Source organism: Boleophthalmus pectinirostris, unplaced genomic scaffold (assembly GCF_026225935.1).
Source record: "Boleophthalmus pectinirostris isolate CB_2022bp ecotype Guang Dong unplaced genomic scaffold, ASM2622593v1 HiC_scaffold_10, whole genome shotgun sequence".
Taxonomy (NCBI): domain Eukaryota; kingdom Metazoa; phylum Chordata; class Actinopteri; order Gobiiformes; family Gobiidae; genus Boleophthalmus; species Boleophthalmus pectinirostris.
The window spans coordinates 16,345,435-16,369,010 of record NW_026570971.1 but is presented as its reverse complement, the minus strand read 5'-3'; the positions used below and the strand labels follow the sequence as shown (position 1 = coordinate 16,369,010).

General features: G+C 40.4%; 4 protein-coding genes across 4 annotated transcripts; all 4 read right to left on the bottom strand.

Annotated features, from left to right (window-relative positions):
- Window positions 1-222: 222 nt before the first annotated feature.
- Window positions 223-2,388, bottom strand: siva1 (SIVA1, apoptosis-inducing factor). The gene is made up of 4 exons (XM_020919825.2): window positions 2,161-2,388; window positions 1,645-1,833; window positions 645-798; window positions 223-451 (listed from the first exon to the last, which is right to left on the bottom strand). Exons 1-4 carry the CDS (start codon window positions 2,279-2,281, stop codon window positions 403-405), a joined length of 513 nt encoding a protein of 170 aa, XP_020775484.1. The 5' UTR covers window positions 2,282-2,388; the 3' UTR covers window positions 223-402.
- A 505-nt stretch (window positions 2,389-2,893) lies between these two features.
- Window positions 2,894-6,777, bottom strand: adss1 (adenylosuccinate synthase 1). The gene is made up of 13 exons (XM_020919626.2): window positions 6,450-6,777; window positions 5,629-5,731; window positions 5,502-5,564; window positions 5,377-5,427; window positions 5,236-5,302; window positions 5,031-5,138; window positions 4,875-4,956; window positions 4,673-4,799; window positions 4,447-4,601; window positions 3,500-3,624; window positions 3,303-3,400; window positions 3,070-3,219; window positions 2,894-3,000 (listed from the first exon to the last, which is right to left on the bottom strand). The coding sequence occupies exons 1-13, from the start codon at window positions 6,630-6,632 to the stop codon at window positions 2,948-2,950; spliced, it is 1,365 nt and encodes a 454-aa protein (XP_020775285.1). The 5' UTR covers window positions 6,633-6,777; the 3' UTR covers window positions 2,894-2,947.
- A 142-nt stretch (window positions 6,778-6,919) lies between these two features.
- LOC110155446 (inverted formin 2) lies at window positions 6,920-15,776 on the bottom strand. Its single transcript, XM_020919547.2, has 19 exons — window positions 15,465-15,776; window positions 15,123-15,264; window positions 14,588-14,720; window positions 13,349-13,954; window positions 12,537-12,682; window positions 12,397-12,458; window positions 12,216-12,318; window positions 12,048-12,133; window positions 11,816-11,916; window positions 10,970-11,040; window positions 10,785-10,892; window positions 10,626-10,696; window positions 10,410-10,530; window positions 10,048-10,212; window positions 9,730-9,832; window positions 9,490-9,642; window positions 8,163-8,957; window positions 7,878-7,931; window positions 6,920-7,366 (listed from the first exon to the last, which is right to left on the bottom strand). The coding sequence occupies exons 2-18, from the start codon at window positions 15,240-15,242 to the stop codon at window positions 7,879-7,881; spliced, it is 2,997 nt and encodes a 998-aa protein (XP_020775206.2). The 5' UTR covers window positions 15,243-15,264; window positions 15,465-15,776; the 3' UTR covers window positions 6,920-7,366; window position 7,878.
- Window positions 15,461-20,397, bottom strand: inf2 (inverted formin 2). Its single transcript, XM_055156984.1, has 5 exons — window positions 18,390-20,397; window positions 17,179-17,589; window positions 16,431-16,546; window positions 16,159-16,318; window positions 15,461-15,498 (listed from the first exon to the last, which is right to left on the bottom strand). Exons 2-5 carry the CDS (start codon window positions 17,573-17,575, stop codon window positions 15,461-15,463), a joined length of 711 nt encoding a protein of 236 aa, XP_055012959.1. The 5' UTR covers window positions 17,576-17,589; window positions 18,390-20,397.
- Window positions 20,398-23,576: the final 3,179 nt, after the last annotated feature.

Genomic DNA, 23,576 nt, shown 5'->3' with positions numbered 1-23,576 from the left:
AGAGTCATAAGTGAGCTTAAATTTTCCTCAGCAGGCCAAAATGAACACCTGAATGAATTTATAAATTGTGCTTTCCAGGTTCATAGGTCCTATTTAATCCTTGTTGGGCACAAAATTGAATCAAAACAGATAATTCAAATCTCAGCACCCTTTGCCGGCAACATTAGACCCCACCTTGCAGGATGACAGCAAAAACAAAAATACTGAAATATTTTAAAGACATTTTTAAAGACATAAAGTTGAATTTATTTGATTTCACTTGTCAGATAAAATGTACAGGAAATATATACACAATGTCATTTGCATTACATAAAGAGTGGTGAGTATAAAAAGCAGTCATAATTATAACTCATTAGGCACTAGAAATGTTCAAGTATCATGGTCTCTTCCTTTGGTTTTTCTTCACGTCGAGCAGCCACAGCATATTACTTCATCATATCTGCCACTGTAACTGAAAAAGGAAAGGAGTTGGAGATCTTTGCAAAATATTTACCACTTTCTGAAATAATTCAATTAAAATAATAATACTAATACAAATTATAACTATTACCATTACTATTATTACTATTACTACTATTACTAGTATTACTATTTTTATTATAATTATATACAAAAAACAAACAGTTTCAACAAAATCAACTTACTCAATAGTAGTACAAATGGAGCAGCAGGAGCTGTTACAGCAGGAGCACTGCCTGGTGCAGGATGAGCAGGCTGCACGGTCACACTGGGAGCATGGCGTCCGTAGGCCCTGGCTTTTCAGACACACACAGCAGTTTGTCGTTCCACTGGATGGACCTAAACACAGATCACATAAGGTCAACAACATGAGGATCTATCCACAGCTCTAGGAGGCAACCAGTCTAAATGGCACTTTGGTGCCCTCTAGTGGCTTACAATTTAAATTGACAACCCTGTGTCAAACGTCCCAGTGTGTTGTGTGCAAATTAGTAGGTCTGTCATAAAAAAGCAGTGGCAGATTCTAAGAAACATATGAAACCAGCACAGAGCATCAATCATGTCTGTCAGCCAGTCCCAGGGGAAGTGAGACAGGGGAATACTGTATATACTTAAAAAAAATAAAAATTAAAAAGATGCTTAGACAGCTTTTCAATTTGCAAAACAAAATAAAAATGAGATGCACAACTGCCCATTTACTGGTTTACCAATTTGACTGACTTTTAGTTGACATGGATGTCCGAGAAAAAAGGTGAAATGCTGTTCATCTGTAAAACCCTGCTGTTTGTTAGCTAGCTCTATTGAACAACACCAAGTGTGAACTGTGCCCATGTCATATGAGCATAATCGTTCAGACCACTGATGGGTGCTTTCATGTCTCTTTGCATACAAGTGATCACTATTGTTTTCTTTGTTTTGATTTAGGTCTGAGGATAGAGTTGTAAATTGGAGATCGATTTTGTCTGAGCCCCAATTTCTGTTCAAAGATGAACTGTCTTTCCTACTAAAACAGCCTCTTTAACTCTAACTTTAACTCTCTTCTTTCCACTGGCTAAGATCTGTACCTCACGATCCTCAAAGGAGTGTTTAGTGGCTATGAGATGCGGATGAACAGCAGACTGAGCAGACTGAAATAAAGGTTATTATAATTTATATGTAAGAGTTAAAATAATACAACTTACTCACCTTTTGCACACATTCCCTTTGTTAGCTTCCCGTCTTGTCCAATGAGAGTTTGTCCCTTCAGCAAGGACTGGCTGCTGGCAGTGATCTCTTCGGCATCAGAGAGTTTTTGGGCTGTGCACTTATCCTCTCCAGTCCATATTTTGCCCATCACCGCCTTGGCCCCGTTAAAAAGGAGGTTCTTCGTTTTCTCTGAGGTTCAAATAAAATGAGTAAATAAAAACATGCATGTATCTAGCGCAGAAACACTAGTTTAGATCCCTGGCCTAGGAGGTTCTGTGGTTAAGCAGACGATGATAACCCAATGCAGTGAAGTGCGCTTTACCAGGTAAATAAAAACAACAACAATAATAACCTATTCACATTGTGTTTTGTTAAATAACACAGCTACAGTTATTGCCAAGAGAGTTATATGCTGCTGCAACAACATCAACTGGGTAAAAGCAACGACACAAACATTAGCAGTGCTAAAAGCTATAGAAGCTAAACACAGGCTAATGCAGCTACACGTGCGCTTACCGTAGATTTCTTGTCTGTATTTGTTCCCAAAGACTCCGCTTTGACAGAGCTCATTTTGCCCGACGTGAATTTTATACTGTGAAGAAAAGCTTTCGGTAAAAGGATAAGCTCGTTTCGGCATTTTGGTCGCACACTCTTAAGCTTCTATTGCGTAGTTGTGGCTCAGTTTGTTGCAGCTTTGGTGCGGGAAAAATACAAGGACAAAAGCAGCGAGCCAATCGGAAGAGGCTTTTATTACCACGTGAACCCTTCCAGCCAATCCGCGATTGATGCTAAAACCACATGACTTTTAAGGCGGAGAAAGGTTGTATTCACAGCGCCCACAAAATATGGAATTCTTGATTTAAAGGTGCACCATGTAACTTTGTGTTTGGGCTCCATCATCATTGCGTCTATGCATATATCACCGCTCTGGAATGTCCCACAGATGACATTGAACAGCTCCCATTTATTCAATCACAGACTGTTTCTTCTCTTTGAGTTTTATTATTATTTATGTTTTGATTTGTTTATATTGTGATTTTATTAATGTCTTTCTAATTCTATAAAGCACTGAATTATTTTGTGTACAAATTGTGCTATACAAATAAACTTGCCTTGTCTGCCTTGCCAAGTTTAGCATTATTTTGACATATTGCCTACATGCAATAAAGAAACAGACTATGAAGCATGAAGATAACTGCTGTCATGTTCTTGTGCTTGCAGACAGTATTCACAAAGAACACTTAAGGTGTTTCCTGTATCAGATTTTATTATTTGTGCTTGGTGAAGTATTCTCTGATGTCTTCTAGAACATCTGGATCATGCACTCTCTGGACTTCCCAACACCAACCCATTTGACTGAAAAGAGAAGCAAATGTCACAGTATTGAAGGTCCCAGTGCTTTGCACATTGTTATGAGAAACATACTTGGTACTCCAATATGATTCTCGATGAATCGGATGTAGTTCTGTGCCTTTGCAGGAAGGTCACTCCACTTTCTGGCTGCAGATGTATCAGTCTTCCATCCAGGGAAAGTTTCATATTCAACCTCCACTTTTTGCAAGACATCCATATTGGCTATAACAGAGTTAATAGAACCTGTATTAAAATATTTCAAAACCCACCAAATATGATTACTGAAATATTTGTATTTAGAGTACCAGGGAAGTGAGGAATTCTTTTCCCATTTAGCTTGTAGGCAACACCCACTTTGATTTCATCGAGCACATCTAAAATGTCAAGTTTTGTCATGGCAATGCTGTGAAGAAAAATAAACATAGCATAAGTATAAGTATAAGTATACAAGCATACAGACTGTTCAAAAATGTACAATGAGGCTTTTCTATTGTTCACTCACGCAGTGAAGCCATTTATCATGTGAGCATATCTGACAATAACAAGATCCAACCAGCCACATCGACGCTTCCGTCCTGTGGTCACACCCACTTCATGACCCCTTGACTGCAGAAGATCGCCTATTGCCTGTAACACAACAGAAACGTTGGCACTACCCCTCAAAAAATGTGTAACACATATAACTGACCTGTTTTATAAATACAAATCCTCACACAACAAATCAACAGAAAGTACCCATGGGTCAAAGGGTATTGTTGCGTAGGGCGACCTTTGTGTATTTGGTCAGTTTTGGGACAGGAAACATAAGACAGGCCAACACAGTAAATATAACCTGAAGCAGGACTCTGGCCCTAAATTTAACTCTGTGAACATGTGACGGGCATAAGACGTAAAGGCACAGTCTCTCACAAAATCTGACAGCTGCACTCGCCAGAAAACATGCCCCCCCCCCCTGCGTGTGTCTGTTCTGTTGCCCGTGTGTCCAGCAACATGATCAGAAACAACCTTTAAGCTGAGCATCGGACACTTACATAACGTCACGCCTCGCTTTAAACACGACGTTCACACGAGAACACAGCCGTGGTGAAAGTACAGTACAGCTTCCAAAACTGCATTAGTAAAACATATGCATGAACATATGTTTTTCAAATTACTAGTTTTTCACACAATTTTATATAAATCTTTTTTTTTTTGTTATGAAACCTCATCAATCAAACTGTGTAAAGTTGAATTTAGATATTCTAAAACACAATCTGCATATTCTCTGAGCTCTGGCCAATCAGAGCAGGCACTACAGTGCTGTAATGTGGATTATGACAATAGGGAATAAGGAACAGTTTCATGATAGAATTTCATTTACTCAATTACAAGTACAGGTTTAATAAATTTGTTATTTTCCACTCCTGCATAAAGTGCACAATGAGCAGTTTACAAATGTGAAGCTCTTACGTTAAGTTGTTCTGTTGGGAAGGCTCCAATTCCCACTCTAGTCGTGTACGCCTTTGCAACGCCAAACACATCACCAATATTAAGAGGAGGGATGCCCAGACCAGTGCAGGCCCCACCCACAGTGCAGTTTGACGATGTCACAAAAGGATATGTGCCTAAAGATTATATATATAGATGAATCAAATATTAAGTTAATCATTAAACAATTAATTGTTGAGTTTAGTACCAAAGTCAATGTCAAGGAGAGCGGCATTGGCCCCTTCAACCAAAATTTTCTTGGGAGATCCATGTAGTGCTTCATACATGTAGTAGACCCCATCTCTAACCATTGGCCGCAATCTTTCAGCATATTCCTGCAGATGCGTTAGAAGCATTAGTGTAGTATGAGCCAACATTAGAAGCAGCCACATGGCAATTAGCATCATCACCTTGAGCTTTTTTAATTGGTCCTCCACATCAACCACCAAGGAGGGGTACATGTTTTGATACTGGTGGACAATATTCTTGAACCTAAAATAAATGAAAGAAATGATTATATTTTAAAGATCTGATATGTACATATTTTCATGTTACAAAATCCGTACTTGGTAGAGAAGTCCTTAAAGTCACCCAGAAGGTCACAAATGCGCAGTCCAGTTCGAGATGCTTTGCTAGAGTATGCAGGTCCAATGCCCTTCTTGGTTGTTCCGATACTGTTGTTATATATAATAAATAAAATTAATTACAAATACAAACAGATCGACCCTTTGGTGGGGTTAATTGAAATATTCTGGGAGACACAACTCTTACTTCTTTCCTTCTTGTGCTTGTCGCTCTGTTTCCTGTAGACCATCAACAACCTGGTGGAAGTCGAACACTGTGCAAACACGTGCAATACAAAACTCAACATTTCTAGAAATAAAAAAGACAATAAAGACATTGTGCTCATACCAATATGGGCTCTGTCAGACACTATCAGCCTCTTCTCCCAGCCTCTCAGTCCTAGTTTCATATACAGATGAAAATTTGTAGAGTAGATTTGAAAATGATTTGCATTAAGCGTATTCTACACATACCTTTTTTCTCATTTTTTTCACACTCCTCAAAAAGGCCGGGAAGATGTATAACAACACCATTACCTGAAGAGGACAATGCAAGTTTATGATTGTGGTACAATACATACAATTTTTTTCAAGTATTTACCAATAAGTGATATGCTTTTGGGGTTGATGATTCCACTGGGGAGCAGGTGGAAGTCATATTCTTTGCCATCCACCACCACTGTGTGTCCTGCATTGTTGCCACCCTAAACATCAAAACAGTTTTCAGAAGACAGAGAGTTTTCAGTGAGTGATACGCTCTGAGGTTATTCTGCACCTATTTTAACAGACTTGGCTGGGACATTGGTGTCTCCTCCGCTCTGTTCCCCCAGGCTAAGACCTGGCCTTCTCACATAACACGCCACCCTGAGAATGTGACCTCGCTCTAGCCCTGGTGGGTGGGGTTCTCACCCCTCCAGAACTCTGGTTGCTCTCCTGTCAGTGGAGCAAGTGTAATACAGCGACTGACAGCTGATTTAGTTCTGTACACTGCCCATGAGTACAAACGCCTTTCGATGGGAAAAATCTTTGTTATTGTATGGGGCTGTTTTATGATAAGTTGCTCTGTTTTGTTTAAAAAGTTGTAACGTAAATAAACTGTCACTGCTCTCTGTGTATGCACCAACTTGATTAATAAGCAATATCATTAATTTTTCACTAACTAAAATAATAGTAGGCTATTTCTGCTCAATTCAAATGAATAAACAAACCAGTTAAGCACTTAAGTTCTGTGGTGTTAACATCGACTTTACCTGCAATGTATGAACATATTCTTACCAACGTGTGTTGTTCTGCAGCTGACCACCTGTTGCGTTCATACAGACGGCTAGTCTAACGGCAGGCACACTGACGCTCAACATGTTTATATTATATTAATATTATTAGTGACAATACAGTAAGTACCACAGCATATCCAAACATTACCTGACATCTGCAGACAATATCAGCCTCCGTGGCCAGAAGGTCGACCACTTTTCCTTTGCCCTCGTCTCCCCATTGCGCACCGAGCACCACCGTTACTTTGTTCCCCCCGTCATTACGCGTACGTTTCTGTCCAGTGGCGGTGGGTGCGTTTTTGTGCTCTTTGGTCGACCAGCTGTGGGACATGTTGGTGGCTTGAGTCTACGTCCGTTTCAAGACGACTAGACTGCAGCAGAGTCTGGCATTGCCATATCTGTAACTGTAGCTGTGATGTCAGAGCCAGGCGCACGGCACAGCGCGTCTGTGGCCAGATGTCCCTGAGCTGTGAATGTTCCCTCTCAAAACTAATTTACTCTAGTCTATCGCTTTATTCATTTAATGGCCTAGCAGACAGCTTATGCAATATAATATTCATCAAACCATTTTTAAAATAACACCGCTAGCGCCACCTACATGAAAAAGTATAGCCCGAATAATATTCATTTTTTATTAAAATACATCCAACATTAAAAGTTACATAATATAGTTTAAATATCTTTAGAATTCATCATAAGATAAATTAAGACACATAAGAACAAGCACTCTTTAGATAAGTAAATGACATTAGCTAACACTTCATTGGCCTCAAATGTAAAGCTTTCAGCAAAAAAGAACACCTTGACTGCATATTACAACAATACAAAACAAAGCATATTTTTGTCTCCCCTAACAGTGCTTAACCACCCATAGACATGTAACATGGAATGTACATAAAGTGACAGGCCTATTTTTATAGTGCGGTGCTGCTGATCCAAGTTACTAAGGAAGACTCCCCACATTTTCATAATAAAGTAACTTTACATTCACCTCAAAAATTATATTGTCCTTTAAGTTTCATCAACATTTCCTTTTACCTCTGGCCTTACTTCTTCTGGAGTCACCTGGAAAAAGAGAAACTCAAATCAATGGATAGAAAAGTATGAAAGAATTTCAACAGTTATGACAAAGATTAGAAAGTTAGCATGAACTGCACAGACAAACATCACCACATTAGTTTTAATATGTTTAAACTGTTTAGTGTCACTTTAATGCATCCACATCACATTTTCACAACCATTTTGAACAAAAGCACAGTTTACAGGGAGCACACAAGGTTAGTAGATTCCACAGCTTCAGTATCGGATTCGAGAATGGACAAAGAAATATGGAGAAAGGAAAGACAAATAACAATTAAAAAGCTTGACTTCACCATGATTTGACAAACTGCAAGGCTGCTTTGAAACCAGAGAGCTGGTGTTAGAATACATATGATTTAATTCCCATCGAGTGTTAAAAAGCTGGACATAGACAAATGAAATCCAAATCCCATTTATACCAATATACAGATGATTATGTCGTCATTAGTGATTTTATTAGAATGACATCCCTGCCGCCTCCAGCCATTTGACCTACCTCACATCAAAACACAGCCTTTTTTAGCTTTAGCGTGTCCTTTCCCACTGTTACCTTGTTTTTAGAAAGTCAGAATGAAAAACAGAAAATTCAAAACACACCGTTTTAACCATTAATAAATAATAAGTCATGTGGCACTCTATAGTAAATATTTAAAACCAAATGCTAAAAACAACAGAATATAAAATGTAAAATGCAATAAAAACAAATAGGGATTTCCTTGTAAAAACATGGAGACACTAGTCATGCAAATTTGATCTTTATTCAAGTGAAAAGATAGGTTACCTTGTTTACTCTTTTTGCTGCGTTTAAAGAACTTTCTCTTTGGTTCCGGCTTAACAGATTCTGATGTAGCAGTCATGTCTTCGACTACCTCCACTCCATCAGGGACATCACAAGCCTGGATCACTTCAGTCTTATTGCTTTTGGGAACAGATTTTGCAGTATCCAGAGCTAAAGATTTGGGTTCCTCTTTGCTTCCCTGCTCGCTCTCTTCTTGAGTCTCTTGTGAATGGTGCTTTACATCATCATTAGTCTCATCACTGTTGATATTGCTTTGGCTACTTTGTGCAATTTCTGTAATCGAAATATCTCCAATTTTAGCTTCTTCCAACTTCTCTGGTACCACGTCTGAACCTCCATCCAAAACAGCCTCTAGCAAGTCAGCATCCGACAGGGAGGCGGGGCTAAGGATGCTTGAATCAGTAGAGTCCAATGTGAACCCATTCGTCGTTGGGAGAGACAGGCTGTGATCTGTTGGCATCACATCTTGGGGTGTCACTTCCACTGGGCATGCCTCCGGATTCTCCAATGGTGTAGATTTTTCGGTGGGTGGGGGTGTTGAGGTTACTGTAGAGTTTGAGAGGGGTGTTGGAGTGGTTACGATTCTTTTGTTTTCTGGGGCTGGCTGAGTCTGTGTGGGCACTGCACTCTGCTCGCCTGCTGGAGGAAGAGTCTCCTCTTCTGATGGACTGCTGAGACCGTTCATTTCGCTTGTGTAGGCCGCTGCTTTGGGTGTGGAAGGAGCGGAAATGGTGGCTTGTTCTGCGGTTTCGACGCTTGCAGGCTTCACATTTGACCCTGAGAAGGATAAATTGGATATTAGGGAGTTGAGAATTATAGGAGTTTGGAAACAAAAGCAACTAAGCAATGCACTCTTGAAATGGTGTGATGTTAAAGATACACTACCAATAAATATTACCCTAATCTTTATTCGTCAACTAAATATTTTCAATTTTAACGTTACACAGTAAATGTCATGGCTTTGTAAAAGATTGCACACATTAATTGGTAATACATGTGTTTCAATTAAATAACACATTTGTATATATACACAAATGCTTTTATAGTAGGATTGTTTCATGTGGTATTGAAAGAGATGGCAGTAAATTTGCCATCCTAGCAAAAACTAAATATTTTTAAAGATCCTGTTCAATACAATCCAAGATGATATTAATTCTTAAAAAGCAACAGCACTTCAGGTAGTGTCTCTTTAAGTCACAGTGAAGCCAGGATACACAGTGGCAGCAGATGTGTGGCTGGCAGTATAAAGGACAGCAGTGGCAGACAGCAGTGGCAGACAGCAGGGGATACCACAGTCTCTTGTCCTTACCAGGTGGGCAGGTATCCCTACGCATTTCACTAGAAGGGAGGGTTCCCGAATCGCACCTGGGCCTGGTCTTTCTAAGGCTGAACCCTTTCCTGATATCGGCCAGTAGTTGGTCAATGATGCAGCCATCGTCCTGAGGCACTACACCCTTCTTGACTGAAAACAAAATCAATACTGTTTGTAAATGTGTGCTCTTGAGTTGATCTTCTGTTATTATGTCTAAGACACAGCAGTACAACTCACTTATCTTCCCATTCTCTCCCTTCTGCCTCTTGGATTCCTCCTCCGCCAGCTGCTTCTTTCTCTTCTCCGCCTTGGCTGCCTGCTCCTTCCTCGATTTATTTTCCTGATGAACAAAAGGAGTGACAGTAATTGTCAAGTACATAATGTGCAAATGGATTTGTCACTGTGTGATATGCAAGAGATATTTTAACAGTTTTGCACAGTATAAATGACACCCTTCATTTGCACAGCAGATGCACGACTGTCGCACCACACAAACATTTGGAGAAGAGCCAAATGCTCCTTCAGATTCTGTGCATGTTCATAGGAAAGACCGACCTTCAATGCTCTGATAAAAAGTTCTCGGAAAGTTTTGATGGTCCCAAAGAGATCCTCCAGCGACAGCTGATTGGCATCTTCACAAAGATACACTGCCAGCTCACTCCTCTTCTTCTCCATCTCTGAAAACCTTTCACTAAGAACTTGACAGGCTTCCAGGTTTTCCTAAAGAGTGTAGGGAAGAAAGCATACAGGCTTAGAGGTATGCGGTATATAGTATAAATATTATGCACATAATAATAACTAAACAGGATTAGGGACTGAGGCTTTGTTTTTTGTCAGTTGCTTTGTACACTTTTGTTTTTAACATTTGAAAATACTTCCAGAGCACAACACATAACTTTGTAATAAAGATGACTTACTTCCAGTACACTTGTATATTGCGCCTTCACCTCCTCTGCAGAATTGGACACTTTCTTGGCAGTATCATTCAGTCGTTTCAATAAGCCATTTGCTTCATTCTGAACTGACTCGAGGTTGACTCTGTGAAGAAAGGATATTTGCAATTCCTCCTACTCCGCACGCAATCAATCAAAACGAAACAATACAATACACTGTGATAGATGTCAAGCATTTACCCCGCTGCTTTTTCACAGATCTCAATGTCATCAGGCAGTGCCAGGAGCTCTGGGTGGTTAGCCTCTGCCTCCTTCACAAAAACATATTAGCATTGGTTAAAAAAACACATGATTTAGGAAAATATACAGCAAATACATGAGAATTCGTATAGTAGGTACCTCCAGGATGTGATGGAGCAACGTTATGCGGCTCTTGTTGGCCTTGGTCTCTGTGAGCTTGAGCAAGGAGCTGATCTTAAAGCCTTCTGCGTTCCCTGTGTGACTCCCCTGTAAAAAGGCATTATAATGAAAAATGCAAATACTTCATATTTTACCCATGTAAAATATAGATGATGAGGGCTTACATAGTTGAGGAAATTGCCAACATCAAGAATGAGCCTGCAGAAGCTTGGCAAGAGCGTGCTTGTTCGGAGAGCTGAAAAGCAACACTAACTATTAACCTGATAACCGCAGGGACAGGTCGAATCATGCCAAAATGTATGATCACAAGACTAGATAAAAAATGTTGTTGTAAAATGTTATGTTGTAACAAGTGGACATTTCAATTTTTGTTTTAATTGAAATTGAAAAAATGGCAAACAAACAGCTTCTTATTACACTTGGTTCACGATTAACTTGGTGATGGCAAAACATGTCTGGAGGGAACAGAAAATAAAATAATGCCTTATATAGCACTTTTTCAGACACTCAGCGTCATTTTACAATTTTGTGCATTATTCATCGACTCCATTGCACAGCAGTAATGTAAACTACTGTAACCACAGCTGCTCTAAGGTAATCTGACAGAAACAAGGCTGCCAATGTGCATCAGCTGCTTCAACCACCAGCAACACTCATGCACACACCACATTCATACGAGATAAAAGGGTGTCCTGCCCAAAGACCACATCAGAGCCACTGCTGCCCCCCTGTGGCACCTGGTAGTTCCAGACAGCGGGTCTCCTATTCAATTACAACCAAGCCCAACATTGCTTAGCTTCCGAAATCAGATGAGATCATTGACAAGTTGATAAGACCAATGGTAAAGGCTGTTTCTGAAGAACCACTCTACCAGAGTGTTATTATGGGGGCTGTGGACTGGACCGCTTTAACCCCAAATGACCACCAATATTGAGCATGTAGTTACATTATGCCTCACCAATGATCATGCATGCATAAACATCAGGACATAGGACATCATGCGTTCTTACCATGACAAGCCTCCTCCATCAATTTGACTTTTGGCCTGAGTATGTCCAACACTGATGCAGTCTCCTCACACAACAGCATGCACTCAATCCTCAGCTGATAACTGCCGGGACAAAGTGACACAAGATGAAAGATGAAATCCTCCCAGTAGTGTCAAATGGATTGACAGAAACCAAACACAAAGACCAAGGTTGAAAACTACTGAAACTTTACAAGTATTGCTGAGGAAGTTACCATGGCACTGTCAGGAGGGAGGTGTAGAAGCGGTCCACGTTGGCAAGCTTGTCCTTCTCGCCTTGGAAGGATTTCAAATTCTCAATCTTTATGAATAGCATAAAACAGAGTAAGGGGAAGTTTTAAAATGTCCATTCATGTGCGGAGTGCAGCTGTATTCTTACAAACCTCATGCTTTTCTGGCAGCAGTTTCAAGAGCTGTTTTAGCACCTCAACATCAAATTTGGAACGATCACCATTATGAATCATGGCAACAAAGTCCTCATTTGAGCTGCAAAGAAAAAAAAGTGTAATTTTGTTGAACACTACTCAAAATTGTAGGAAAAATGTGACTTTTCCATTTCCTCACCATTTGAACTGCTTCAGGAATATGTTTAAATTCAAGTTTTTCTTTGGATCAATAAAGGTTATCTGGAAAAATAACAAAGATGTAGATTTTAGGTCTATGGTAATTTTCCTCCATTTTGCCTGTAAGTGTTGTCTAAGCACCTCTTTAGGCTCCTTCTTGACAGGAGCAGCTGCCCCCTTCTCTTTGGGCTCAGTCACCGGGAGACAGAAGAGCTGCTCAATACTGCTGTAGTCAGGCTCATGGGAAGAAGGGTCCTTCTGAACCGACGCCCACATGGACTGGCCGTCTGTGTGAAGAGGAGGGAGGGAGAAAAGAAGTGTCAGATTCATATGAGCTTCACCTTAAGTCAACAAAAAGAAAACAGGAAGTGAAAAAGCAAATTAAAGTGTTTTGCATATTTGGAAAGCATAAGATGATTTTAAACCACTTCCACTTTAGATTCCACTAAACTTGAAAATTAAACAATTATTTAGGTACACTAGGTAAATTGTTTTTTTTTTAGTAAAAAGTACATTTTTATATGCGTCTTGCTTAGGGCAATTTAACTGCAAACTAATGAAATAAAACAGACCAAGGCTAGCAGGAATTTTCTAACAATAACAGTCTTTTCCCCCTCTACCTTGCTTCAAAAAGATTTTTTCCTTTGATTTTGTACACCATACAAAATACAATAAATCTCGAAAGCTCTAATTAGTAGAGAACTATATACAACAATAGAGTAATGGCTCATTTGTTTTGTAATTTAGTTATTTTGCAGAAATTATAAACACTTTATATTTACAAAGCTCTTTATTTTACATAAGTGGTAGTTGTGTGAATATGGAATAATGCCTTTTTCTAATAATTCGTTTTTATTCACTAAACTGAGGCCATTGCACTATATAAACCATTCAGCATTTTGTTGATATATTTTTGGTCCCACAATTTTTACTGATAGGTGCAAGAGAATTACCAGTAACAGTCCTTAGTTTCTGCCAGTTGAGCTTCTTCATCCTCAGAGTGGGGCACCGGTGCGTCCTGAGAGAGGCACTGCGGCCGAGGCTCTGGGCACTCTGGGGCACTATTATGTCCATACCAGGGGGAGGGGGAGGAGGGGGCCCCATGCCTGGTAACGGAGGGGGAGGCGGTGGTCCCATTCCCGGTAAAGGTGGAGGTGGCGGGGGGCCCATACCGGGCAGAGGCGGAGGTGGTGGAGGTAACCCTGGAGCACATGGCAGTGGAGGAGGTGGTGGGGGAGGTGGAGGAGCTCCAGGAAGTCCCGAGCCTGGCAGTGGTGGTGGTGGAGGAGGTGGAGGAGGAGGGGGGCAGCTGTTGGGCAAACCTGGAGCGGGTGGGGGTGGAGGAGGTGGAGGCGGAGGCGGTGGAGGAGGAGAGGCACATAGTGGTTTCTGAGGAGAGATTTGAATTTTTTCTGGCTTTTCGTCGACGTTTGGGTCGCCTGTTTGTACCGCTTTGTCAACTTTGTCCAACAGTCCATCCACCGCATGCTGCCCCTGGTCGCTCTTCCTTTTGGAGAACATCAACCGCTGCATGATCTTCTCACAGGAGCCAATCTGGGCTATAGACAGGCACACATTAAAGTCATATTAGGTAAGTTAGGTAGTTTTCAGGTTTTTGTAGGTTTGTACACTGGGATAGGGGCTCAGTACTTATTAGAACTTGTATTTACATGCCATAGCTAGTTTGCTAGTTTGCTCCACATACAAATGCATCGTTTACCATTCCATTGCATGTGTTTATTTTAACACTGATTGCTTTTTTCCACTGAAGCATAACTGAACAGTGAGAACGGTGCACGCCTCTGACTTGAGAAAAATCATCATTGCAAAACTAGTCACATAGAAGATTTCTAGAGTAGTTTGGGTGTGGATGTTTAGTTTGCACCTCAAAAGCACCTCACCGTTTGCATTCACACTGACCCTTGAACTTAAGCCCTTTTACACAAATATAAACAGCGTCAGTGTGAAAACAACCAAATGAAAACAGAAATGCTAGGTAAAAGTTTGCTTAGGCTGTAGTGATAGAGAAAATGTCTAATGTCAAAAGTCTATAGTGTTTTTTGCCCACATAATTTCATCTTTAGAGATCAACTTTGGTCAACCTTAAGTCTTTGCTGAATCATCCTGGTATCTCTGAGTGGATCATGTACTGGCCTTTAGACCAGGTTAACATAAGTGGAATGTTATCTTACAGTCTTGTGCCACCAGGAGGGCTCTGTTGATGATGGCTTCCACTGTGACCCATATATCTGTGCGATCTGGTCCAAGCAACAACAAGGCTTGTAGAATAGACAGGAGCTGAAGAGAGGCTGGAGAACTGCTAACCTGTGTATACAAGTCAAAACGGAATTTAAATCAGATAACATTACTACCTGATAGCTTGCTTCATGCTTTATAGAGAGAGAGAGAGAGAGAGAGAGAGAGAAGAGACATTGACCATTATGTTTTTTTCATGGCTGATGCCGATATTGAATTTATTTGGGGCTGATAAATATTACTGAGTATTTTCCCAGATGCCATTTGCTATTTGCCATAATGTCATTTAAATTTACTGCCAACTCTGCAAACTGTGTAGTCACATTTTGTGCAGTTCAAATAAAGGTTTGTGTGTACTCTTTACACAGCTGGATGGCTAAAACTAAATATCTGCATGTGCTGGAGATCTAAGACAGTTACGCTGAAAAGTGCAAATATCGTCCTATATCTCTAATGCTTTGTCAATCTTACTTTGTTGAAGAGTGTGGTGAAGACCTCCAGATGGTTGCTCATGTCAATGCCCCCATAAACCCGCAGCAGCTCTTCCTCATCTTCAGCCATAGCCTCTTCAAAAGCTTCACACTGAATCATCAAATCCTCATCCTCCTGCTCCCTGTGCAAAGCAGCAGAGACACAGTTAAAACTTTTTGAAATGTCATCGACAAACACAAACAAGTGAACCTTTTGCTTTAAATACGACATTTAATGGAAGCAGCTGAGAAAAACAACTTGAAATAATTATAGGCTTTTAAAAGTTTACACACCAAACAGAAATGCTAAGAAATTATCAGTTCTGGCATAAAAAGACCTCACCTTAATTTAGGGAGAATATCAAGTAGTTGAAGCCCTATTAAGAACAATAAAACAGTAAATCAGTACTCAGCAAGTGTCAGCAATCAAAGAATTAGAATTGGAGAGTCATTCACAGAGGCAGAGATAGGATTTTGGAAAGTGAATGATGAGGCAGGTGAGCAATCACAAAAGAGGCGTGGCCAATCAAGCAAATTAACCAATGGTAAAGCTGTTTTACAATATTAAAGGAAGTACGTAATAATTGATATTTTTTAAGCAATAATTTAATTTGAAAGCCATGCATATAATGTATATGTTTTTTGTGTTACCTTTTCACATACTTGATACTAATGTGACCTTAATCTAAGTAACTACTGGTCTGGCAGCATTCCAATTTTTTGTCCAACAGATAAAGGAAAACAGTGCTGGCTAATCTCTCAAAGGTAATGCTCTGCCATACAATTTGTATAGATGGCTTAAGCCTCTTAAAATGTATCTGCAGGGCATTTTACAAGGACTAAGCCCTAAAAAGTAACAAAGTCAATTACCCATGCTCCATTACACATAGTGCTAGTGACAGAGATATTTGTATTACAGAGGCTGTAAAAAAACAGCTTCCTCTTAGCACTTACTGTGTTTATACCACAATCAAAAACACAACATAATTATATGATTCCAACTTGATAATAAGATAGAGTATTATGAAGCAACATACCAATAAATTCCTTTCGCATTCTGTCTCTCTCCCTGAGGTCATCGGTGCCAAAGATGATAGCATTGATGACGCTGAGCAGAGTAACCATGTAGGGGACATTATCTGTGCCTTGTAACTCATTCATGATCACACTGAACCTGTATTGCTGCACCTTCACCCCCTGTAGGAAAAATTATATTAAAGTTTTGATAGATATTGTTCACCACTAGATGGCATTGTCAAATGGAACATAAAGAAATTAAATTAAGGTACTTTGATTAAGCTTAACTTACCTTGTAGTGGTCAAGGGCATCCAAGGCAAGACGATGTCCATCTGGTGAAAACATACTGAGAGCGGCCAGTAGCTCAAACACTTGCTTCTTCACCATAGTGTTTGATGTATCCAAAGCTACAGAGCATGATCAAAAATATAAAGTCTATTAGTTGGTGTAAGTCCATGATTCAGTCAGTTGTTATACTGTGGTTCAAATGTCATCAGTGTCTCTGTGGCGTCTCTCCGCCAAGTCTGAACCCAAACTGTGTTTTTTTTCTTTTAATCACTTCAAGTTGGACATTGCCCCTACTGGAGTATTGATATGGACCCGAAATGTTGATTGAAAAGTGAGTTTCCAATAGTCAAACAAACAGCAAACTATAATGTTATGAAGGAATTAGCTTTCAAAAAACTTCAAGAACTGATAATAAAAAAGCCACATAATAACCCAATTATCTAATAATTTCTATATAGTTAGAAAAATCTAAGCAGGAAAGTTTGAATAAAGTTTTAAAAATCAGCTTTTGTTAAACTAAGATGATTGAGATGTCCAAAATCTATCAAAGCAAAATGAACACTGAATATCATTACTATCAGTGTGGGTCCAACATTAAAACCAGAGGGAAACAAACTTTCTAATTAATTACTTTTATTGTTCTACATATTAACTTCTGCATCAACTGTTAATATTGAAATTAAATAACATATGAACAAATCAGCTTATTCTAAAACATATTTCAAGAAAAGTAGATCCATGTGAGATTCACCTTGGGAGAGCTTGCGGATGTAGCCTTCATTCTCGATAATGAAGTGTATCCCGGCAGAAGAGTTCATGACTGCTCGGACACAGCTGACACAGGTGAGCTGCAGCAGAGCGTCGGCGATCCTGGAGCAGCCTCGTCCTGACAGACGATCCAGGGCTTCCAGCAGGAGGTCCAGCCCGCTCAGCTCCAAAAACTGAACCATCCATGTCTGGTCGCTGCCCTCCAGACGCCTCTTCAACCCAGAGTAGTTGACTACAGTGGGCACCTGTAGCAGCCGGATGCACAGCTCGGGGTCGGCACTCTCGAGGTTGGCTTCCTGTGGAGTGTCCGAGTCCTGAGAAGACCCCAGGCGACCTCGGACTGCCGCCCATTTGTTTTTGCGATCCGATTTGCCTGACATTAAGGCTGGGAAATCTACACAGGAAATACAAAATGATGTCAGGTTTAGTGTAAGCTAATTTGTGAGCTATCTTTTCAGGGAATTGGATTAGGAAATATAAAAGATGCAAAATGGGATTGATAGTTTGAGTTTAAAATGTTATTCAGCGCAAAGGAACCAGAGCACAACAAAGCATTATCAGTGAGGAAAAAGAGAATATGAAATGATGACAAGTCGGCACAGTGCGGATGAGTCAAATATGTCAGACAGCTAGCCAGTGCTGCCCCATACATTCCCTTTTAATCCCGTGTGAAAAGCAAAACTAAACTGTCAGCTCATCCAGTGTCCACAAAGCTGGGATCAACAAAGTCAGGGGTGAACTCTGCACTTGGATATACTTTAATTTAGTCTTGTGACACTATTAAAATTTCAATCTCAATTTTGATCATAAAGAACAGACTTGATACTCAATAACAATTCCTATACCACAATGAATACAATTTTTTAAACAACAGAATGTCATTTTCAACATTAAATCATAGTTCTTTTATATTACCATGTGATCTACTAGGTGGTCCATGAGTGTATAGTCTATGTGCTCTTATTCTTGTTCTGATAGAGCTTAAAATCATTCTAAAGCTATTCAGGAGAGGTTAATTTCTGTCCTGTGAATATGACTTTTTTAGTATCAATACCTGCTCAAATGAGTGTCTAGTTTTGATACTAGATTTAATATCAATTAGTGCCTGGTTTTGATACCCCTACTAGAAGTTGAGTTTTGTTTTGTTCTGAGAAGGGATGGCAGTGTGATAATAAAAGTAAATTTGACACTGACCTGATTCCACGTGTTGGTCCCACCAGAACACCTTCTGTTATAGAAGTCCCGGAGTACAGTTTCCTCTTTTACCAACATGACACGCCCTCCCACTTGCCAAATATGTTCTCTACTAGTTTATACAGCTAGTATGACACATAGGTGTTACTAAATCAACATGCAGGGAAAAAGCTTATTTGTTTGATAGTATGAAAAAAATAGTAAAGACTTTTCTGTTGGTTTTAGCCTTGGCACGTAATGATAAACAGATGAAGCATTGAGTGAAGGTGTTAAGAAAATCAAATGTTTCAAATAGAACTGTGACATTTTTCAAGCCATTAGTCAGTGATTGGTGGTGTTTCTTAATCTACCTACATGCATGACTCAGATTTCACAGGTAAAAGGAAAAAACTACTTAAAACATATCCAGCCAATTGGGTTTAAAATTAAGTCTTTTCTAGGCAGACATTTGTCACATCTGACTGCTGCATTAGTTCTGCTGCCAGTGTGTTACCGTGGCAGCAGCAGCCACACAATGGAGATTCACAAAAGGCCTCCTCACAAAGCTGTGTTCAGACAAATGCTCCCTTAACCCTGCCTGCCCAGTAAGACAGAACAAACAAGTGAAAGTGCCTTCTAATTCCACACTGTTATATCCATCAGCCTCCATCACTGACTGGCGATTTCTTCTGAGTCATGAAGACTTGTGAAAACTAGACTGGGTGAGATGCCCTAAGAATGGTGTAGAATGGATTCTCTCCCAGAAAAGCCAAAGTTATGCGTCATAACACTTGAAAAGAGGCACTCCAGCCTGGGTTGAGAACTTTTTGGGAGGAAGGAAAGGACTTTCCTGGCTCAGGAAACACAGCATGTGATAAGCACGCTGTTGATTATATGACAGCTCCTGTTCCTCTTTCTGACTATCCATTTCTTTCATGTGTTTATTTCTGTTATCGGGAAAACACATTTTTTCAACTGTCGCATAATGTTGCATAATCTAAGAAATACATTCTTGGTGGACCTCTGCAATGATCAGTTTAATTAGTTGACCTTGTCTGCCAGCGCTCCCACATGCCTCATACTAAAAGCAAGCTGATTCACAGCATTCAAGTCAAACCTTCTCCTGTGTCCTCCGCCGGTTCAGCCGCCCCCACACCAGCCCACTCCTCCTGTACTGCATCAACACTTAGGTATGAGCCGGAACATTATCAGCTCTTTAAGAGCATCAAAACATCTGCACTTTTAAAGAATATTCCTAATATCACAAATTTAACTCATTTTAAATAAGCCCAATCATATTATTAAAATAATTATTAATACATTTTTACTTATGTGTTTGGTCAACTACTGCAGATTGTCTAAAGTCACAGTGGACTATGCAATGAATGGTTAATTTTTGAAGAATAATTATTACTTTGACCATCTGGTACTCATATAACTCCCTGCCCTAACTATGCACTCCTTCTCCACCTCCTCCTCCTCCACCACCAGTTTTCTCATTTCTTTTTAAGGGAGGAACCAACTGCATATTTGGAGTTTGTTGTTATTTGTAGCTTTTCTGTCTGGGTGCATATAGACTTAGTAAGGTGGATACAAACATCTGTCTGTATCTGAAAGGACAGTGGAGTGCCAGCGTAAGGCTGACAAGAGCAAGATTCAACATAACACAACAAAACGTTCAGCAGCTGGTTTGAAGAAACTATATTTGTGCCAACGGTACCTCCATTCCGTCCACGATGAGGACGTCGATACAGGATGGACGACGGTGGCACCAGAACATCAAAAGAGCACCACTGTGCAGTGCATTGTACATCAGTTATTACATAATGATTGTTGGGAGCATTAACCACAAGAGTCTGCATTGGTTACTTTGGAATGTCTCCCCTTCTTGTCTCTGTCTAAAACGGGACCCATCGCCTCATTGGCTTATGGAACATCCTTTGCAGAAAAGCAGCGGAATGCAAAGGTGACACTGCAATCTTCAAACCTCACTGCACCACAACACGTGAATACACCATGTGTATATTGATAAGAGTCTTACCTGGCTTTATTCCATAGATATGCACATTTAAAAATCGCGTACTCTTGCGGTTATTCTTTCCTTCTTTTTAAAGATGTGATTGTCTTCTAATATGGCATCTTGTTTATTGTAAAAATATGAGACGCTGGGCTGGTGAAAGTATAGGCACAGTGCGGCGGGTCCGTATGGTATGCGCTTGGCAGCTCGCTCAAAGCATTGCGGCCACAATAGCCTTCAGTCACTTGGGAGAGATTGATCAAGTCAAGTGCGCACAGAGCTTAGCGCGGCTATCCTGCTATTACTTTCAAAATAAAAGCAAAAGCGCAAGCCATTGTGCTTGTGATGCCTCTTGCATGCGACCTTCATCCCAACACCAGCACATAGCTTATTCAACAGGGGAAAAATGAAATAAAACACAATGTAATTTACGACTGTTTATTTAGGCTAAAAATAGTCATTTTTTCAGCGGCACTGGTTGTTTCTATACACATTGCTGTTTATGTCTTAGTGCAGAATGCAGTGCGTGAATAAAAATGCACAGGTAAAGATTAAGCTACTTTTCTCAAGCGACTTAGTAGCGCGTAATCGTCTAAAATATTAACAACTCCAATGGCTGTCACAAAACATAACAAAACACTGGGCCTCATAACACCTCCTTTTTCCGAAGAAGCCCGAACCATTAACTAAAGCTTGTACTTGTACTTGTACTCTCTGCTACCAATCCAGCCTTTTAGGTGGCTGTGACAGGCCCTGGTGCGTACCACACCCTCCCCTACACGCGGTGTCCCAGAAGAGGCTACAGGTGTGGAAGTAGCCTTGCCCCCAGTAGAAAGCCAGGCCGGGCTTGAACCAGTCACAGTTGCGACTGTTCGTATCTTTTTCTCTAACAGCTTCTCCGTCGCCCCCTGCACTACTGCTGGCTCAAGGAGCTTGCTGGTCACAGGTGTAGACGTTTTGGGGAATTGTGCTGGGTGCTGTGTTTGTTGTGTAAGTATCGCCAATGTAACGCTGCCTTCCACGGGTCACCCCCTTCCCGTGCAGGCTTGCACGGAAGATTTATTTATTTATTGCAATGTTTAAGGCTGATTCAGCCTTGGCGTGCCCTGGAGACAACCATGTCTGGTCGTCCATGTCTGTAAAACTGAGCTTTAGAATGTTTGATTATAGATGTGCTGCTCAGAGGTTGGTAACTCCTGAAATCTCAGCCGTCCCCCCGAGGAGCGGAGACCAGAATAAAATAGACCATCCAACATGCCTGTGCTGATGCTTGGGCCAAAGATGAGAAGCCCTAAAACATAAATTATTAGGATTTCTGATTTAAGCCCCCATGCCTACGTTTTCAGCTAAAACAAAGACTGAAAGCAAGACATTTATTTCGGTTGCGTTTTCAGTGCACAAAAACAATCTTCAAAAGAAAGACTGCATCCACGACTGATTCAGGCTAACTTTTCTGAAGAAGGACCTGCCCTGCTTGCCTCCACGAAGATGTCTTTCCATTACCTGAAACATTCCACATAACGGCAAAACCCATTCTGATCAAGTCTGTGCTCAAAAGGCAAGGCAAGTTTATTTGTATAGCACAATTTGTACACAAAGTAATTCAAAGTGCTTTACAGAATAAGAAATACATTAAAATCATAATAAAAACAAATCAAAACATAAATAATCATGAAGATTAAAATTAAAAAAGAGAGACATAAATTGGAGAGAAGAGTGTGGAATGAAAACCTTTCAGTTATATGCACAGTTAAACAGAAATGTTTTGAGCCTGGATTTAAACAGCGTCACAGAAGAGTCTGTCTCACATGTTCAGGAAGACTGTTCCAGGTTTTAGCTGCATGAACCTGAAATGCTGACTCCCCTTGTTTAGTCCTGCCTCTGGGCACCAGCAGGAGACCAGTCCCTGAGGTCCTCAGAGTGCGAGATGGTTCATATGACACTAACATGTCACAGATGTACTTTGGTGCTCGGCCATGGAGAGACTTGTACACAAGCAGAGCTGCTTTAAAGTCTATTCTCTGAGCCACAGGAGCCAGTGCAGAGACCTGAGCACAGGACTTATGTGCTCGTACTTCCTAGTTCGAGTAAGGACCCGAGCTGCAGCATTCTGGATGTTCTGCAGCGTCTCACAGCTCGTTTGGAGAGACCAGTGAGCAGACCATTACAGTAGTCTAATCTACTGGAGACAAACGCATGGATACGTTTCTCCAAGTCTGCTTTAGACAGTAAACCTTTGATTTTTGCTATGTTTTTTAGATGGTAAAAGGCTGCAGATGTTATTGATTTGATGTGGCTGTTAAAGTTCAAGTCTGAGTCCATTATTACCCCTAGATTTCTTGCCTGATTTGAAGGTTTTAGAGAGAGAGACTGGAGGTGACTGCTGACACTGTCTTTTTGTTTCTGTGGACCAAACACTATGACTTCAGTCTTGTCAGAGTTTAGCTGGAGAAAGTTGTTTTGCATCCACACACTGATCTGTTGGATGCAGTGACAAAGTGAGTCCACTGGTCCATAGTCTCCTGCTGCCAGAGAGACGTAGATCTGAGTGTCATCTGCATAATTGTGGTAGGACACGTTATTGCTGCTTATTAACTGGCCTAATGGCAGCATGTAGAGATTGAACAACAGGGGGCCCAGGATTGACCCCTGAGGCACCCCACAGGTCAGGGCCATGTGATTTGAGACAGTTTCCAATTTCAACAAAATACTTCCTGTCTTCTAGATAGGACTCGAACCAGTTTAGTACAGTACCAGAGATGCCCACCCAGTCCTCTAGTCTCTGTAAGAGGATCCCATGATCGACAGTGTCAAAAGCAGCACTCAGATCTAACAGGATCAAAATGCCTTCTTTAAACTGCACATTGGCTAGCAGCTATAGTTGCCAGCCTAATTTAAACTAGCTAAACATATACCTCCCTACCTTCCTATTGGACACGGTACATTAAGGTTTGACTTTATGAAAACATGTTCCCATAACATTTGAATATACTTTTCAGTTAACAAATTAATGAAAGCATATCTTCAAATAGACATGAAACCCTCTTGGGGGTTTCACATAGACTGTGTTTCTTTCACATAAAATGTTTACAGCAAAGCCTACAAAATGGATATTGAGAAACACACATAATTTATGTACAGAAGTGTAAAATAGTATGTAGCAATTACTACAGAATTAACGTGTAAAAGGT

What these genes read in the sequence shown, in the direction of transcription:
- adss1 (XM_020919626.2), bottom strand. Translation starts at nt 6,632, where the DNA reads ATGTCCCACAGCTGGTCGACCAAAGAGCACAAAAACGCACCCACCGCC. An exon ending in CAAGCACAAGAAGGAAAGAA is followed by an intron (nt 5,139 to 5,235) that starts GTAAGAGTTGTG and finishes ATATAACAACAG; the next exon opens with TATCGGAACAACCAAGAAGG. An exon ending in ACCAATTAAAAAAGCTCAAG is followed by an intron (nt 4,800 to 4,874) that starts GTGATGATGCTA and finishes ACGCATCTGCAG; the next exon opens with GAATATGCTGAAAGATTGCG.
- inf2 (XM_055156984.1), bottom strand. Translation starts at nt 17,575, where the DNA reads ATGTCAGGCAAATCGGATCGCAAAAACAAATGGGCGGCAGTCCGAGGT. An exon ending in CATCCGCAAGCTCTCCCAAG is followed by an intron (nt 16,547 to 17,178) that starts GTGAATCTCACA and finishes CATGCTCTGTAG; the next exon opens with CTTTGGATACATCAAACACT. An exon ending in ATGCCCTTGACCACTACAAG is followed by an intron (nt 16,319 to 16,430) that starts GTAAGTTAAGCT and finishes TTTTTCCTACAG; the next exon opens with GGGGTGAAGGTGCAGCAATA.
- LOC110155446 (XM_020919547.2), bottom strand. Translation starts at nt 15,242, where the DNA reads ATGATTCAGTGTGAAGCTTTTGAAGAGGCTATGGCTGAAGATGAGGAA. An exon ending in ATCTGTGAAAAAGCAGCGGG is followed by an intron (nt 10,531 to 10,625) that starts GTAAATGCTTGA and finishes CTTTCTTCACAG; the next exon opens with AGTCAACCTCGAGTCAGTTC. An exon ending in CAGCAAAAAGAGTAAACAAG is followed by an intron (nt 7,932 to 8,162) that starts GTAACCTATCTT and finishes TCTAAAAACAAG; the next exon opens with GTAACAGTGGGAAAGGACAC.
- siva1 (XM_020919825.2), bottom strand. Translation starts at nt 2,281, where the DNA reads ATGCCGAAACGAGCTTATCCTTTTACCGAAAGCTTTTCTTCACAGTAT. An exon ending in AAAGGGAATGTGTGCAAAAG is followed by an intron (nt 799 to 1,644) that starts GTGAGTAAGTTG and finishes ATCTGTGTTTAG; the next exon opens with GTCCATCCAGTGGAACGACA. An exon ending in TCCATTTGTACTACTATTGA is followed by an intron (nt 452 to 644) that starts GTAAGTTGATTT and finishes TTCCTTTTTCAG; the next exon opens with TTACAGTGGCAGATATGATG.